Below are 15304 nucleotides of genomic sequence, written 5' to 3' on the forward strand. Positions count from 1 at the left end.
TATGGCCATTTATAGCAATATTATTGCATAATAACAGTATTTTAAAAAGTGCATATTTTGGCAATTTTTGGAAACAATTCCTGTACTGTATTACAGGGACTTTTTCTAAAAGAGGCTAAATTTCGACCTTTTTATTTTTTGACATAAATGGTTCTATACGTATATAAGATGTTTAAAGCGCAACTTATGCGCATATATATCAATATTATTGCATAATAACAGTATTTTAAAATGTTCATATTTTGGCAATTTTTGGAAAAAATCCTTGTACTACAGTACAGGGATTTTTTTCAAAAAATTGCAAAATTTCGACCTTTTATTTTTGGACATACATTGTTACTATACGTCTATAAGATGTTTATAACGCAATATATGTGCAAATATAGTAATATTATTGCATAATAACAGTATTTTAAAAAGTGCGTATTTTGGCCATTTTAAAAAAAAATCCCTGTACAATAGTAGTGATTTTTTTTTAAATTGCCAAATTTCGACCTCTTTATTTTTTTACATAAATGGTTACTATACATATATAAGATGATTATAACGCAATATATGTACATATTATATATTATAGCAATATTATTGCATAATAACAGCATTTTAAAAAGTGTGTATTTTCGCCATTTTTTAACAAAATCCTTGTACGATAGTACAGGGATTTTTTTTTTTAAATGTCAAAAATGTCTACCTTTTTATTTTTTGACATAAATGGTTACTATACGTCTATAAGATGTTTAAAGCGCAATATATGCTCATATATAGCAATATTATTGCATAATAACAGTATTTTAAAAAGTGCAAATTTTGGCCATTATTGGAAAAAATCCCTGTACTATAGTACAGGGATTGTTTTTGAAAAATGGCCAAATATCAACCTTTTTATTTTTTGACATAAATGGTTACTATACGTCTATAAGATGTTTAAAACGCAATATATGGCCATTTATAGCAATATTATTGCATAATAACAGTATTTTAAAAAGTGCATATTTTGGCAATTTTTGGAAACAATTCCTGTACTATATTACAGGGACTTTTTCTAAAAGAGGCTAAATTTCGACCTTTTTATTTTTTGACATAAATGGTTACTATGCGTCCATAAGATGTTTATAACGCAATATATGCGCATATATAGCAATATTATTGCATAATAACAGTATTTTAAAAAGTGTGTATTTTCGCCATTTTTGGACAAAATCCCTTTACTATAGTACAGGGATTTTTTCTAAAAAAGGCCAAATTTCGACCTTTTTATTTTTTGATATAAATGGTTACTATACGTCTATAAGATGTTTTAAGCGCAATATATGGACATTTATAGCAATATTATTGCATAATAACAGTATTTTAAAAAGTGCATATTTTGGCTATTTTTGGAAAAAATCCCTGTACTACTGTATAGTACAGGGATTTTTTTCAAACAGACCACATAGTAAGCAGTTTACAAAGGTAAGAATCGGGCCACTTTTATTGACGTTCAAAATTTAATTGTGCTATATATACCTATACATTATATTAAAGAACTGTTGTTGTCTATTACATGTATATCTGAGTAATAGATATATAGCACATACCTTAGAAATAGTGATGTGTCTCATACAGAATAGTGCATCAGTAACATTACAAAATAAGGTACAGGGATTTGCTAGTGTAATAGGCTAACATTCTATAGATATTCTGTGGTAAACCAATCTGTTTTGTTCTCATTTACCAATAACAATTAGGATTATTTACCACATTATTTAGCAGTAATTGTTGTTGTTTGTTTGACAAAATACCCCTAATTTCACGCCTGTTATCAGTATTTATAAACTCCATGATTATGATTCCTTTCCAGAATGGGAACACTCCATTACATTTATATCTGAGTAATAGCTATGACACCTACCTATAGTGACTTGTCTCATATAGCATGGTGCATCAGTAACATTGCAAAATAAGGTAATGTATAAGGATTTGCTAGTGTATTAGGCTAACATCAGTACTATACAATCAATAATATAATATCATATATTTAATACAAAGAAGATTAAAACATTATATCACTTAGTAATACTGCAGAAGGGATGTTATTCCCTCTTGGAAAGGAAAAATATAAATAAACTGACAAGCATTATCACAAACACCACAGTAAGAACATATTCAATTAAAATTGGTTCCCCATAATTGCTAATTGATTGGCCTACTGCCTATTTAAATAAAAATCCATTCAAAAGCAACCCTTTTGGATGAAGACTTCTAAATCACACTTACAAAGTAAAATATATTAGCAGATTACACTTTTAACTTGCATGAAAAAACACCCACCGCCCCTCCCCACTCACTTCCCAATAAAAAATGGCACATTCTATCGTTATCCCCTACTAACAGTATATTATATTATTTTAGGACATTAAAGTAGGTATTTACAAAAAGTACATTAGGCATTAGTATACAGTATTATATTATGTGGCTGTTAAACGTTCTACATCAGTTTGCGTGATAGTAAGATCTTCCATCTGTCCTTTTGTAGATACAATCAAATTCTGTAAATAAAAAAGACAGACAAAATTAATCAAAAATAATGCATAGAATATCATTCAGGCTTGGAGTTTTCCCCCACAAAATTAAACAAATTTCAACCTCCATATAAACAAAATTTATCAATGAAGTTCTGAATTTTATGTGCAAGCATACCATCTCCGACCATCTAGGTTTATCTAAATTTGCCTATTCCATAATCCTGAATCTGCCCCTGGATTGAAATTAATTGCCAGGAGTACAAAGGTAATGATATGAATTGGCAGAAGTACAAAGGTTATGATATGAATTGGCAGGAGTAAAAAGGTTATGATCTGAATTGGTAGGAGTACAAAGGTTATGATATGAATTGGCAGGAGTAAAAAGGTTATGATCTGAATTGGCAGGAGTACAAAGGTTATGAGATGAATTGGCAGGAGTACAAAGGTTATGATATGAATTGGCAGGAGTAAAAAGGTTATGATCTGAATTGGTAGGAGTACAAAGGTTATGATCTGAATTGGTAGGAGTACAAAGGTTATGATCTGAATTGGTAGGAGTACAAAGGTTATGATATGAATTGGCAGGAGTACAAAGGTTATGTTATGAATTGGCAGGAGAACAAAGGTTATGATATGAATTGGCAGGAGTAAAAAGGTTATGATCTGAATTGGTAGGAGTAAAAAGGTTATGATCTGAATTGGTAGGAGTAAAAAGGTTATGATCTGAATTGGTAGGAGTACAAAGGTTATGTTATGAATTGGCAGGAGTACAAAGGTTATGATATGAATTGGCAGGAGTAAAAATGTTATGATCTGAATTGGCAGGAGTAAAAAGGTTATGATCTGAATTGGCAGGAGTAAAAAGGTTATGATCTGAATTGGCAGGAGTAAAAAGGTTATGATCTGAATTGGTAGGAGTACAGAGGTTATGATATGAATTGGCAGGAGTACAAAGGTTATGAGATGAATTGGCAGGAGTACAAAGGTTATGATATTAATTGGCAGGAGTACAAAGGTTATGATATTAATTGGCAGGAGTAGAAAGGTTATGATATGAATTTGCAGGAGTACAAAGGTTATGATATGAATTGGCAGGAGTACAAAGGTTATGATATGAATTGGCAGGAGTACAAAGGTTATGATATGAATTGGCAGGAGTAAAAAGGTTATGATCTGAATTGGTAGGAGTACAAAGGTTATGATATGAATTGGCAGGAGTACAAAGGTTATGATATGAATTGGCAGGAGTACAAAGGTTATGATATGAATTGGCAGGAGTACAAAGGTTATGATATGAATTGGCAGGAGTACAAAGGTTATGATATGAATTGGCAGGGGTACAAAGGTTATGATATGAATTGGCAGGAGTACAAAGGTTATGATATGAATTGGCAGGAGTACAAAGGTTAGGCTATGAATTGGCAGGAGTACAAAGGTTATGATCTGAATTGGCAGGAGTACAAAGGTTATGATATGAATTGGCAGGAGTACAAAGGTTATGCTATGAATTGGCAGGAGTACAAAGGTTATGATATGAATTGGCAGGAGTACAAAGGTTATGATCTGAATTGGCAGGAGTACAAAGGTTATGATATGAATTGGCAGGAGTACAAAGGTTATGATATGAATTGGCAGGAGTACAAAGGTTATGATATGAATTGGCAGGAGTACAAAGGTTATGATATGAATTGGCAGGAGTACAAAGGTTATGATATGAATTGGCAGGAGTACAAAGGTTATGATATGAATTGGCAGGAGTACAAAGTTTATGATCTGAATTGGCAGGAGTACAAAGGTTATGATATGAATTGGCAGGAGTACAAAGGTTATGATATGAATTGGCAGGAGTACAAAGGTTATGCTTAATGAGTGATTAATAAAGATCATACCTTTTCATTGCAAAGATGCAGCAAGCAAACAAATGCGATGGGAACACTAAGATTTTTAGCCAGACTCTTCGAAAGGTTTTCTGGAAGGTGTGTGTACATATCTTTGAACGATTTCTGATGATTAACTTTCTCTTTTCCTTCTTCAGTATGTTTATTTTTCTCATTTTCATCAATGTTTTCCTGAAAAAACAAGAAGCAATACATACACCATGGTATCACTGTGGAAATGATCATTGTAAGGGCAGGAGGGGGGGGGGGGGGGCGGCAGAGAAGATGGTACAACAGCAACATCATGTATGTCTTCCAAATGAAATTGAATCAAGTGACATTTTGTAGCTATAATTGGAGTAAGAAACGGACAAAAGATTGAGAATATAAGGAGTAAATATCAGTAAATATGTGTAAAGCCTTGTCTACACTATCAAACTTTATGTGAGAAAAAATATGTGCCCAGACTATGATGATGATGTCATATCACTATACCATATTTGGGCACATTACACTTTTTTTCCAAACTGGTTTGATAGTGTAGACAGAGCTTAAACGAGAAGTAGAGAGATGGTGTAGCAGATTTAAAGGAAGAGTAAGAAGTAAAAATAAGAATTGTGAAGTAGGATAGGAGCTAAGGTCAGATGTTTTACCCAACACTGAAACAGAAATGAGTTACCATCAGCAACAAACACAAACATTATTAACTTGACAGAAGAGACAGGTGACAGCATTTACCTTTTCTTGTTCACTTACGTAGGTTAGGTACTTCCACATTATACCTTTTAATTTCTGTACATCCATTCTTTTGGCAGTCTTTGCATAAGGTATATTAATTTTTGCAACCTGATAAACAAATAAATAGTGTAATTAATTTACAGACCATTGTACCTAAAGTCACAAAGACCTGTAAGTAATAAAGTGTTTTTTGAGAAACTGTTGGTAATATAGTTGAACCTCCTGTAAGTAGCCATCCCTGGGATCGGAAAAGTTTCCGTTTTTTTAGGACACAACGCAAAGCAGCGACGTATTGACGCATAGTGCTGTATTGCATAATCGACGACGCAACAGTGCTGCAAACATCGCAGATTTGATTTCACACACGTGGGGACAAACACAATTATTGGAAGGGCATTTTATTACATTGCGTAGGTTGCGTCACTAGTGGGAACAAAGCTTAAATTATAATTTGCAGTACACCAGTTATTTCCAAAAAATAAAGTCTTTTTACCCTGTGTGGTTGGGCCACTAATTTATCACCAGAGAAGGCAGTGGTATCAAGAATGCTATCCTCGCCCATCAATGTACTCTGAAACATGTTGCTGCTGTAGTCACTGGCAGTGAAGTCACCTCCTTCACCGACATCATCATGATCATCATCATCTTCCATCTGCAAAATATAAACAATCAACTCAGTAAACTTTCTACTCCCCTAAGGATCCCTACAAACGGTCCACAACGACAGGGGCTGAATGGACCAGTACACCGGGGTAACCCCTTACTCTTTCGAAAGATGTAGTGGGTTCTTTAAAGTGCACACAAGCCAGATGTGTACACTGGACCTCCAGTTTTAAGTCTTTATTCGAGAAGACTTGTCCTACCAGAACAATGGCCGAGGAGTGACTTGAACCTGTGCCATAACCACTCGACTGCTGCCTTACTCGCTCAGGCGCTGACTCTGTCAGCAATTATTATACATTGAGATATATTGATATTGTTAAATATTGAGAATAGCTGTTATATATTAAGTACAGTTGTTATTTATTGGCTATTTTTTTGTTTTTTGTGTGTTTACAACCACTTTTAATCATTCATCGTTTGATTATTCATACATAATGATATTTATTGGGAACTGTGAATATTAATATAAATATTTGAATATTTTTAAGGTTTAAGCATAGCTTATAGAGTGCAGCAGCATTACTTACATTCATAGCAGGGCAGAAATTAGCTCTATCATTCTCATTATTGTAGTTGTATCCCTCAATACCATCATCTACACCATTGCTTTCACGTGCCTGTCTTTTAACCTGTAAAGAATAAAAAATATCAATGTAGAGAATACATCTAAATTTTCTTTTCCTGCAACTGAAGTATACATACTAACAAAAAGTAGCTTTGGGAGCTAGGTAAGTCAGATGGTTGAATCCTATTACATCTAGTGGTCTCAATGTGCTGAGAATTCAAATAAAAACCAACAAAAAAGGACGATTCGGTGAGATTTGTGTCAGATCCAAATCTTATGCAGACATCTTATGAAAGACCTAATTGATACTACTCACCATAAAAGATGGTTTCAGGAAAAGTTTAAACAAATTATCTGGGTCATAGTGCAAGTCATTTGGTAGTGTCGTCGATGTCTTGCTGTTTTTTTCTAATGTAACTTTAGACAAAGTAGTTGCTGCCTGAAAGAACAAACATTAGAAAAGGTATATTTTATCACAATGGCCTCGATTTCAATTGCAACAGACAACGTATGCATTACGTTATTTGTCAAAGTCAGTTCTGTAAAATCATTTTAAATTTTGTTCATGCCTATATAAACCAACAAGTTTGTTCAAATGTGCATGTCTTTGACAACAGAATCTAAAGTGGTCACCTGGACCTACTGTAGAATCAAAGGTTACATGACTTGACAACAAAAAATGTCCAAACCAAACTCAACATATGCAAATATTACCTCCATTAATATTCAATCATATTTTCTGTTTAGACCAGTTTGTAACCAATGTAGAGTCAGTTGACTATTTATCTTTTAAGCATTATTTTGATTGTATAAAAATGAAACAAAGAAATAAATTATGTGATTGATAGCATGTTTTGGGTGTTAACTGTACAATATACAAATAATGCACAAGTCACAGTGCGTTAGTGGAGACGTAGCGCACTCAAGGGTATTTACAATACCCGAAAGTGCGCCGCATCTCCACTAATGTACGAATTTAGACTTGTGCATGGTTTGTTTTATAACGTGGGTCTATGAACTATTTTCACTTATACCTTTTTGGGCGAATAGGCATAGACCTAGCCTAGAAAGAAGCTAGGCCTACCACGGCAAGCACCACTGCTCGGCGATCAAATCACCACCTAGCCTAGGTTTAGCTAGCCTAGCAAAACACATCCTTGAACCCATGTTATAAAGCAAATTAATGAGCCTGTCGCGTGTAAGCTATATAATTACCTTGGATTTGGAGAAAGATTTTATAAAGTCGATGTCCTTATCATAATCCAAAACGAATGCAGGTTTTTTAACCTTCGCATTGTCATCTTTCTTTTCATTGTGTTCTACAAATATAAAAACATGCAAAATATTTATTATTGAAGCCATTAAAATCATCTGAGAGGTACATGTATTTCCCCTTGCCTTAATAAACACTGTACACATTGTAAACAAATGGTAATGGCCGCAAATATAAATTACAGTATTTTAAAATGTCATTCTATAATACAGTCACTTCCTTCCTAATAGCAATACACAGTATATCTATAAATTTTATATTTTTTTTTGTATATGTAGTCATGAATTTTAACGTTGAAATTGAGTTATGCAATTTGATATTGTATATTTTTGCGATGTTTTCTGTAATAAAAATAGTTCATTCTTATATAGCGCTTATAAGCAAGTTCTCAATGCGCTGTACATAAATTAAAATAGACAATGGCAATAATTTCAATTAAAGAAAAGCTTGTTGGAAAAGGAAAGACTTCAACTGGGTCTTGAAAGAGTGGAACACTGTCTGATTTTAATGTTGGGTTCCAACATATGTAGATGTCCTAGGGCCGATTGCAATAAAGGTCTTAACCGCGGTCTTAGACTTAAGCCCAAGATGAAACCCTTAGCAACGATGGTCTTAGATTTAAGACCATTGCAATAAGAAGTCTTAGGCTTAGAATTTCAGCGCCGTGGTCTTAGATTCTAAGCCTCCTCCAGGCAGGCTTACGCTAACTGCGCGACGCGAGCGCTCCTAGGCCTACCTAGGCTAGCTTGTAATATCATGGCGAAATTAACTTCTTTAAATATTGCTGTGAATTGATTTTATGATACTAGTGTAGAAAAGGGGTATTGAACTATAAGACATGTGTATTATTATTTTTGTCTACCAATTGTTTCAATAGATAAAATCTGTATAGGCCCACACCTACCTGACGATCAATTACTATTAGCGGTCCACAAACGCACCAACAAGCTGTTCGCATATTCTCCATACGCGGCCTAGCGCTACACTATTTTGACCAAGAAAAGACTACATATAGTAGCATATTTAAAATTTATTTTTTTGAAGTATTTGTTTTTAAACTTTAAGCATGTATTAATTAACCAATATTTACTATAAAATTACATACAATTTTGTTGCCAATATTTTAAATTATTTGCTAAAATCTCCTAGTATTTACGTAATCTTAACGCTATTGAATAGGCAGTGTGTCCATTCATGCATTAAAATGGCCTCAATATGTCCTACTGAGGAGCTTGTCGCTACTCCTTATTGTTAACTTACTCTATTTGCACTTGTTGGTATAGCGCCCTCATTTGTCGGTAACTATAGGCTGGTTTGATTGTTTGAAATTCTTTACTAATAAAGTCTCAGTTAAGACCGCTATATTGCAATCGACTTTGCTGAGAGGCTTAACTAAGACTTTCGCGAGGGGCTTAGGGCTTAGATCTAAGCCTAAGATAAAGTCTTTATATTGCAATCCGCCCCTAGTCTTTGGAACTACTACTACTAGCAGACATTGGCCATCTGATCAAAGAGTTCTAGTAGGCAGTAGAAGGCTCTTTATCAGCTGTAATACTGCATTGCAGCTGTTAGTTGGATGATCCTTCTTAAATAAAGTTGAATAAATAAACCATTAAATGATTACCTTTGGAAAAAGGTTTAACCTTCCAATGTTGAGGTCCAGCCCAGGTTGTGAACATACTAGGTTTGAAGTAGGAGTATTCACCAGGTTGTAGTGCTAACTCAAGACTTAGGTTATCCTTGCTTCCCATAGCCATCCTGGTATAAGAAACAAATGTTGGTCATTTATTTAATGTTTTCAAATATATGTTCTTATTTTTTAATATGATAAAGAATAATATTACATATCCTATGTATATACGTGAACGTGACATCACTTGTCTATTGCTTCTGTATATTACCACAATGGTGAATCTCTTACCCATCACGTTTCTCTGTAATCACTTGATGTTCTATGGTATCACCTATATATCCACCACTAACATCGTCGTCATCACTATAATCCCCGTCATTTAAATGGTCTGGTCCATAATCATCAATAGGAGTATCTTCTTCAATTGGTTCTGGTATAGCATGTATATCAAAGGCTTTCTCTTCTTGTGCCATTTTGGAAAACGCTTCACTAAAATTGTCCTTAAATATGTAAGTAAATAAAAACATATTCAAATAACAGTAGTTAAATTTGAATACAAATTTCCTTGTTTGTTTTGCCAATTTAAAATTTGATACTAATTTAATATTGTTATTTGTTATTATTTATACTGGGCAACCTCTTCAGTCAAAGACTGTCTCCCAGAGAGCCCAGTTATGATCAGTGGTTGTGATGTACTAGTACACAGGCGGGGTAACCCCCTACTCGTCTCGAAAGATGTACTAGTGCACATGAGCCAGATGTGTACACTGGACCTACGGTTTACAGTCCTTATCCGAGAAGACTTGTTCTACCACCAGAACCATGGAGCAAGTGAGCCTCGATGTTATGGCTACGTAATTACGGTTCCACTGTCTTAACTGCTCGGCCACTCACTCAATAAAAAAACCACAAATAATATCACTGAATGAATCATCACATGAATAAATCATTTCAGATAATAATGGTAGTATGTCTGTCTATAATAATCCTGATAAAAAAACTCGGTTGGGCCGGCAATTTCTCATTTGTACAAATGTACATATTCACCGTTTATAAATTAATTTCCAGAATATCACTGGGTGAATTGTTTATACTGTATGTACCCTCCTGTTATTGGCGAATTTATTTTGCTGTTGGTTGGGTTTGGAAATAAAATAAAAACAAAATAAATGTATACCTACCTCACCATTTTCACTCCAATTTGTAAACTCAAAGTCTAAGAATGCCGGGCAGATTTGAAGTGATGAGAATTGAGCACAGTTGTAGTGACCTGCAGAAAACAAAATTAATAAAACACTTCTTAAATAATATTCTTTAGCAAACAAGTAAAAAATAAAAATAATTATATAATTTTTTGCACACTAAAAGGGACAAATGTACCTTTGATTTCTGTTAAATCAACCTGTTGGTCCTGTCTGTCTTGTACCTCTCCTGCCTGTTGTCCAATGCTGTCAATAATACAGGTTGAATCCAGCAACATCTCGCAGGTGTCATCACGTACTGGTAAATGATTCAGCAGTAGACTAAATGTACCGCCCTCATCAAACGCTGCTGCTGTCTTTTGGAACAAGGGATCAACCTTGAAACGGGCAAAAACACCTCTGAGGTTAGTTGCTAGTCACATGTAGTCATAAAAACAATTACAGTCAACTTTTCAAAATACAGGACACCTTTGGGCTGGTCTAATATGTCTGGGTATTGGAAAATCTGGTATTCAGAATGTGTTTTAATGGTAGAAAAGAATTTGGGACCTTTACGACCACAAGAAAAGTCTAAACTTCTATTTTCAGTGAGTACGGTAGCGGGAGAGTTGACTATATTTGTATAACAAATTACATTGCTACTATAGTTATAAAGTAGTGAATAGTGCTTACCTCAAATTCTAAATCAAATTTGTTGGTTGTGATTGTGTTAAGGTTGGTCACCACAGTGTTACCATGTCGTGCCTTAAAGACAAATATTTCAAGATAATTATAAGAAAATGTACATAGACAGACTTTGAAAGTGGAGATCTTTAAAAATGCTAAAATATAAACTTACTTTTTTCTTCTTTGTTTCTTTGGCATCATCACCCTCAAGTTGTTCTATCAAGCAAAATTAAAAAACAAATGTGTTTAAATTTTTTGCAAACAATTTGAAATATGCACCGCTATCATATCTTAAAAAGGATGGTAAAATTGTGGGAAAAACAGACATGGATAAAACCTACAATGTTGGAATTGTAAAGTCGGAGAATGAGAATAATGTGCTGAGCCTAATTGGCTGAATTGCACACAATTTCCATTATTCTCCCTTTTCATTAGAGTCCCTTCATGTCATACCGTACAGCAAAACAGAGCTCATTTGGCAGGCCTAAGATGGACTGGAACACCAGGGTGACATGGTTGAACTCTGTGCTTTAAAGTGTACACGAGACAGAAAGACCAAACCAAAAAGACTTGTTTTACCACCAGATATTAAGGAGAGCCTTGACCCTGCACCCATTTTGTAGCTATCTGTCTGTTGCTTGTATCCTTAGGCAAGATACTTTACTTACATTTGCCTCTTTCTACCCAGGTGTATAAATGGGTACCCGGTTAGATCAAGACACAACTTTGTGCTGATTACTAGCTGCATTATGGGAGTATGTTTCCATATGCGTTTGATCCCAAAAAAATGACTGGGGTAATAATGTGAAGCGCTTAGAAGCATTGTGCAATAAGAGCTATATAAGAAGAAATATTATTATTACAAACAGTACTCGACCACTCAACTCATTGTAGGCAATAACTATGCATGAAATAAACAAACCTTTTTGATTTGATTTATCAGAATGGCCTAGACCACTAAGGACCTTGTAGGTATCTGCATGTACAGCATCTACTCTCCCTGCATAGATCTTGGCACTGGCATCAAGTGTACAGCTTGCCATCTAAAGTTGCAAATAAAATCAAGTATTCATAGTAGTGGAAATACTAGTGTACTGTCATAGTTCATTTATTATAGTGATTATTGAGTCATTTCTACACACCATTTATACACACAAATACAATTATGGCAAGAAATTACATTTCGTGACAATTGTTTTAACAAACCTGAAAGTTTGTAAGATCTCCCATCTTCTCCTTCAGCATTTCAGACATATAGTCAATCAGATGTAAACCAAATGCATTCTTTGCGTTGATTTTCTACAAAAAAAATACCATGGTTAAATGTAATGTGTTTGTCCTCAGTTGAGGAAATTGAGATTAGACCCTCTATGGACCCGCGACAAAACAGCTTTACATCCCATCTGAAGGATGAGGTAAAGCATCTTTCCTTAGGATTAAGCAATGCTATTAGTGTGACATATGGCTCTGTATATGATATGATTTGTTTACCACCAAACCCCAAAAAAAAACACTTACATTTTCAGCCGACAATTTGATACAGCTTGAATAGTGTTCGGTCAGTTGGTCAGTGGATAAACCATTTAAAGGTAGCGACCGCCTCCTATTGGTTGGTGTAGCTGGACTCTGTAACTGTCGCTGAAGTTCCAATACCTTAGACCTACGTCGTTCTCGTCGCTCAGCTGCATCATCGTTCACGGACACATTCACAAAAGTTGTGGCAATGGATGCACTTCCTAATCTTGAATGTACTCGTCTTGTGGATGGGGAGATGTACTCAGAAGTTGACGTACGCTTTATTGATCTTGGATTGTTTGGTGTCGACATGATTCTTTAAGCTATTAAACAAAAACTTTTGTCATTTTTTTCTTATTATGTTGAATAAAATGTTATTTATTCTAAAAATAGAGTACAAGGAAATTATTAAATAATAATATTATTATTATATAATAATATAGGCCTAGGCAGCCTATTTTTTTTTTTTTCATTCTCGGGATGCACATTTTTTTTTTTTTTTTCATTGCCTATTATAATGATAGTACTACTAGCCTAATAGCTAGGCCTAGACAAGGTCCTACAGGCTACTCTACCGACCCTGACTCTAGCCTAGGCCTACTTTACCAACATACACCTGAGATGAGAGCCTTTGCTGGGTCTTGGTTGGTAATCCGCTCGCTAGGCCTAGCCTAGCTAGTAGTAGGCCAGGCGGCCTAGAAAAGATATCAGTATCGCGCCTAAAAAGCTAAGCAGCAGGACCTTCGATAAAAACCAAATAATGACAATATATTACACAATAATCAACGATTAATGCCCTAGTCATGCATTAGGTTAAAAGCATGTAATTATAAGTAATAATTGTTTACAATTTTGTTTTTCATTCAAAATAAACAAATCAAAAACTAGCGCCGTTACAAGTATCCCATACTGCATTGCGAATCCGTGACGAGTTATTGAACTATTTGAACGACTGCCGTATTTATAAAATAGATTTTATACACGCCACGCCTACTATTGAGACGTGATCAGTCAACCAGAACCATCGGCGGTATGTTTGATTTTTCTGTTTACATAATGATACACCGTTTTGTTGTAATTTCTCTCCATTTTTTATGTTGTATAATGAACATTTATAGTTTTGAGCTAATTCCTATTTCATAGGCATCAATATGGTCTAAAAGGTATAGCCTCAGTATAGGCCTACCTCGAGGTATCTATTTTACTAGCTAGTAGAGGCCTAGCTAGGCCTAGTAGGCCTACCTACTACTCAATCAAAGTAAGAGTAGCCAACAGACACAGACAGAGAGGCCTCGAGCCACGGCTCCCAGACACTACAGGCTACACTAGCCTATGCTGGCCAATCCAAAAGAGGGCTAGGCTATAGGCCCTATATACAGTAGTAGTAGGCCTAGTCCTAACTAACCGGATAGCTAGCCTACTATTACGAGACTAAAATACGGACAATACAATGGAAAAACAAACTCGGCAGCAACAACCATGTCATCACGCTCCCGAGAAACTCTCCAACTCAAGCAGAAAACGAACAACTTTGAGCATAGTGGATAAAAACAAATCAAAGAAATTAAAGCAAGAGCAAGAAAAATGCAGTGAAGATTTAATTGCTGAACGAACAACTTTGCAAAAACTAGTGTCCCAAAAACAAGAGACATTGAGGCAATTGAGATTAGTAAAATTATACAGGGCAAAGGTATTTAATTCTGATCACAATTCCCCTCTAAATTGTCAGAAATTACAATGCAAATGAACATCAATAGCCCAACAGAATAACAAATTTCCTGCATAAAGTAGACATTTACAATTTCACAACAGTTTGATTTAAAGCTCTGTCTACACTATCAAACTAGTTTGAAAAAAGTGTGATGTGCCCAAATATTGTAAAGATATCCCCAAATATGTTAGTGATATGACATCATGTCCATATATGGTGACATCACATTTTTTGTCACATAAAGTTTGATAGTGTAGACAGAGCTTAACATCCTAAATAACAATTGTGAAATACCACTGTAAATGTCAGCCTATATAGTACTAATTTAGCATCTTTCACACAGAAAATGTAATTGTATACCAAGTCCATATTCTAATCTCTTTTAGTTTATGTATTCAACATAATCATCATCTTCCTATACTGTGCAGAACCTCTTTGGAGTATAGTCGCACATGGGTTGGTCACGTCATTTATGCAGCATTATTTATTTTATTATGTTTGTTATATTTTCAATTACTGTACCACTTTGGAAATCAGTGCACTAGTACTGAAAGTGCTTGCAGAATAAAGAAAGAATAAATAGTAATAATAATAATAATAATTAAAGCACATTTTTTCTTTTTATTTAGAATAATCTACCAGAACTTCAAATTCTTATTGACAAATGGAGAGAAGCCTGCCAACAGTCATTGACAGAACTGCATATGCAAATGCCAACGCCAAAACCAAGCATCAACGATCTCATTCAACTGTGGCATTTAGATGCGAACTTGTTGCAGTACAAGAAAGATGAGGACTCATTTCAATAGAAACTCTATTATCTAATGGTGAAATAATAATGATGTGTCGTTATTTTCATAACAAATGATTAATAAATTATTTACATACAACATTTCTCTTATTTTCTTTATTTTACGTAAAGTATTATCACCGTACAGTACTTTTATGGTAAAATTT

General features: G+C 34.5%; 2 protein-coding genes across 4 annotated transcripts; one reads left to right on the forward strand and one right to left on the reverse strand.

The window, feature by feature from the left end:
* Nucleotides 1–1459: 1459 nt before the first annotated feature.
* Nucleotides 1460–13561, reverse strand: LOC144837602 (condensin complex subunit 2-like). 3 transcript variants are annotated; one of them, XM_078692792.1, is made up of 17 exons: nucleotides 13485–13561; nucleotides 12640–12959; nucleotides 12328–12420; nucleotides 12044–12164; nucleotides 11294–11337; nucleotides 11128–11199; nucleotides 10634–10832; nucleotides 10435–10523; nucleotides 9542–9753; nucleotides 9245–9378; nucleotides 7563–7666; nucleotides 6664–6786; nucleotides 6310–6411; nucleotides 5613–5771; nucleotides 5120–5227; nucleotides 4394–4573; nucleotides 1460–2528 (listed from the first exon to the last, which is right to left on the reverse strand). In XM_078692792.1, exons 2-17 carry the CDS (start codon nucleotides 12946–12948, stop codon nucleotides 2448–2450), a joined length of 2130 nt encoding a protein of 709 aa, XP_078548918.1. In that variant the 5' UTR covers nucleotides 12949–12959; nucleotides 13485–13561; the 3' UTR covers nucleotides 1460–2447. The 3 variants fall into 3 exon arrangements, with proteins under 3 accessions (XP_078548918.1, XP_078548919.1, XP_078548917.1); XM_078692793.1 differs by having other exon boundaries at nucleotides 5138–5227; nucleotides 13412–13541; XM_078692791.1 differs by having other exon boundaries at nucleotides 13412–13540.
* Nucleotides 13562–13646: 85 nt separating this feature from the next.
* LOC144837589 (swi5-dependent recombination DNA repair protein 1 homolog) lies at nucleotides 13647–15237 on the forward strand. The gene is made up of 2 exons (XM_078692777.1): nucleotides 13647–14326; nucleotides 14977–15237. The coding sequence occupies exons 1-2, from the start codon at nucleotides 14087–14089 to the stop codon at nucleotides 15154–15156; spliced, it is 420 nt and encodes a 139-aa protein (XP_078548903.1). The 5' UTR covers nucleotides 13647–14086; the 3' UTR covers nucleotides 15157–15237.
* Nucleotides 15238–15304: the final 67 nt, after the last annotated feature.

The sequence above is a fragment of the Antedon bifida genome, chromosome 3, assembly GCF_963402885.1.
Source record: "Antedon bifida chromosome 3, ecAntBifi1.1, whole genome shotgun sequence".
In the NCBI taxonomy this organism is placed as follows: Eukaryota; Metazoa; Echinodermata; class Crinoidea; order Comatulida; family Antedonidae; genus Antedon; species Antedon bifida.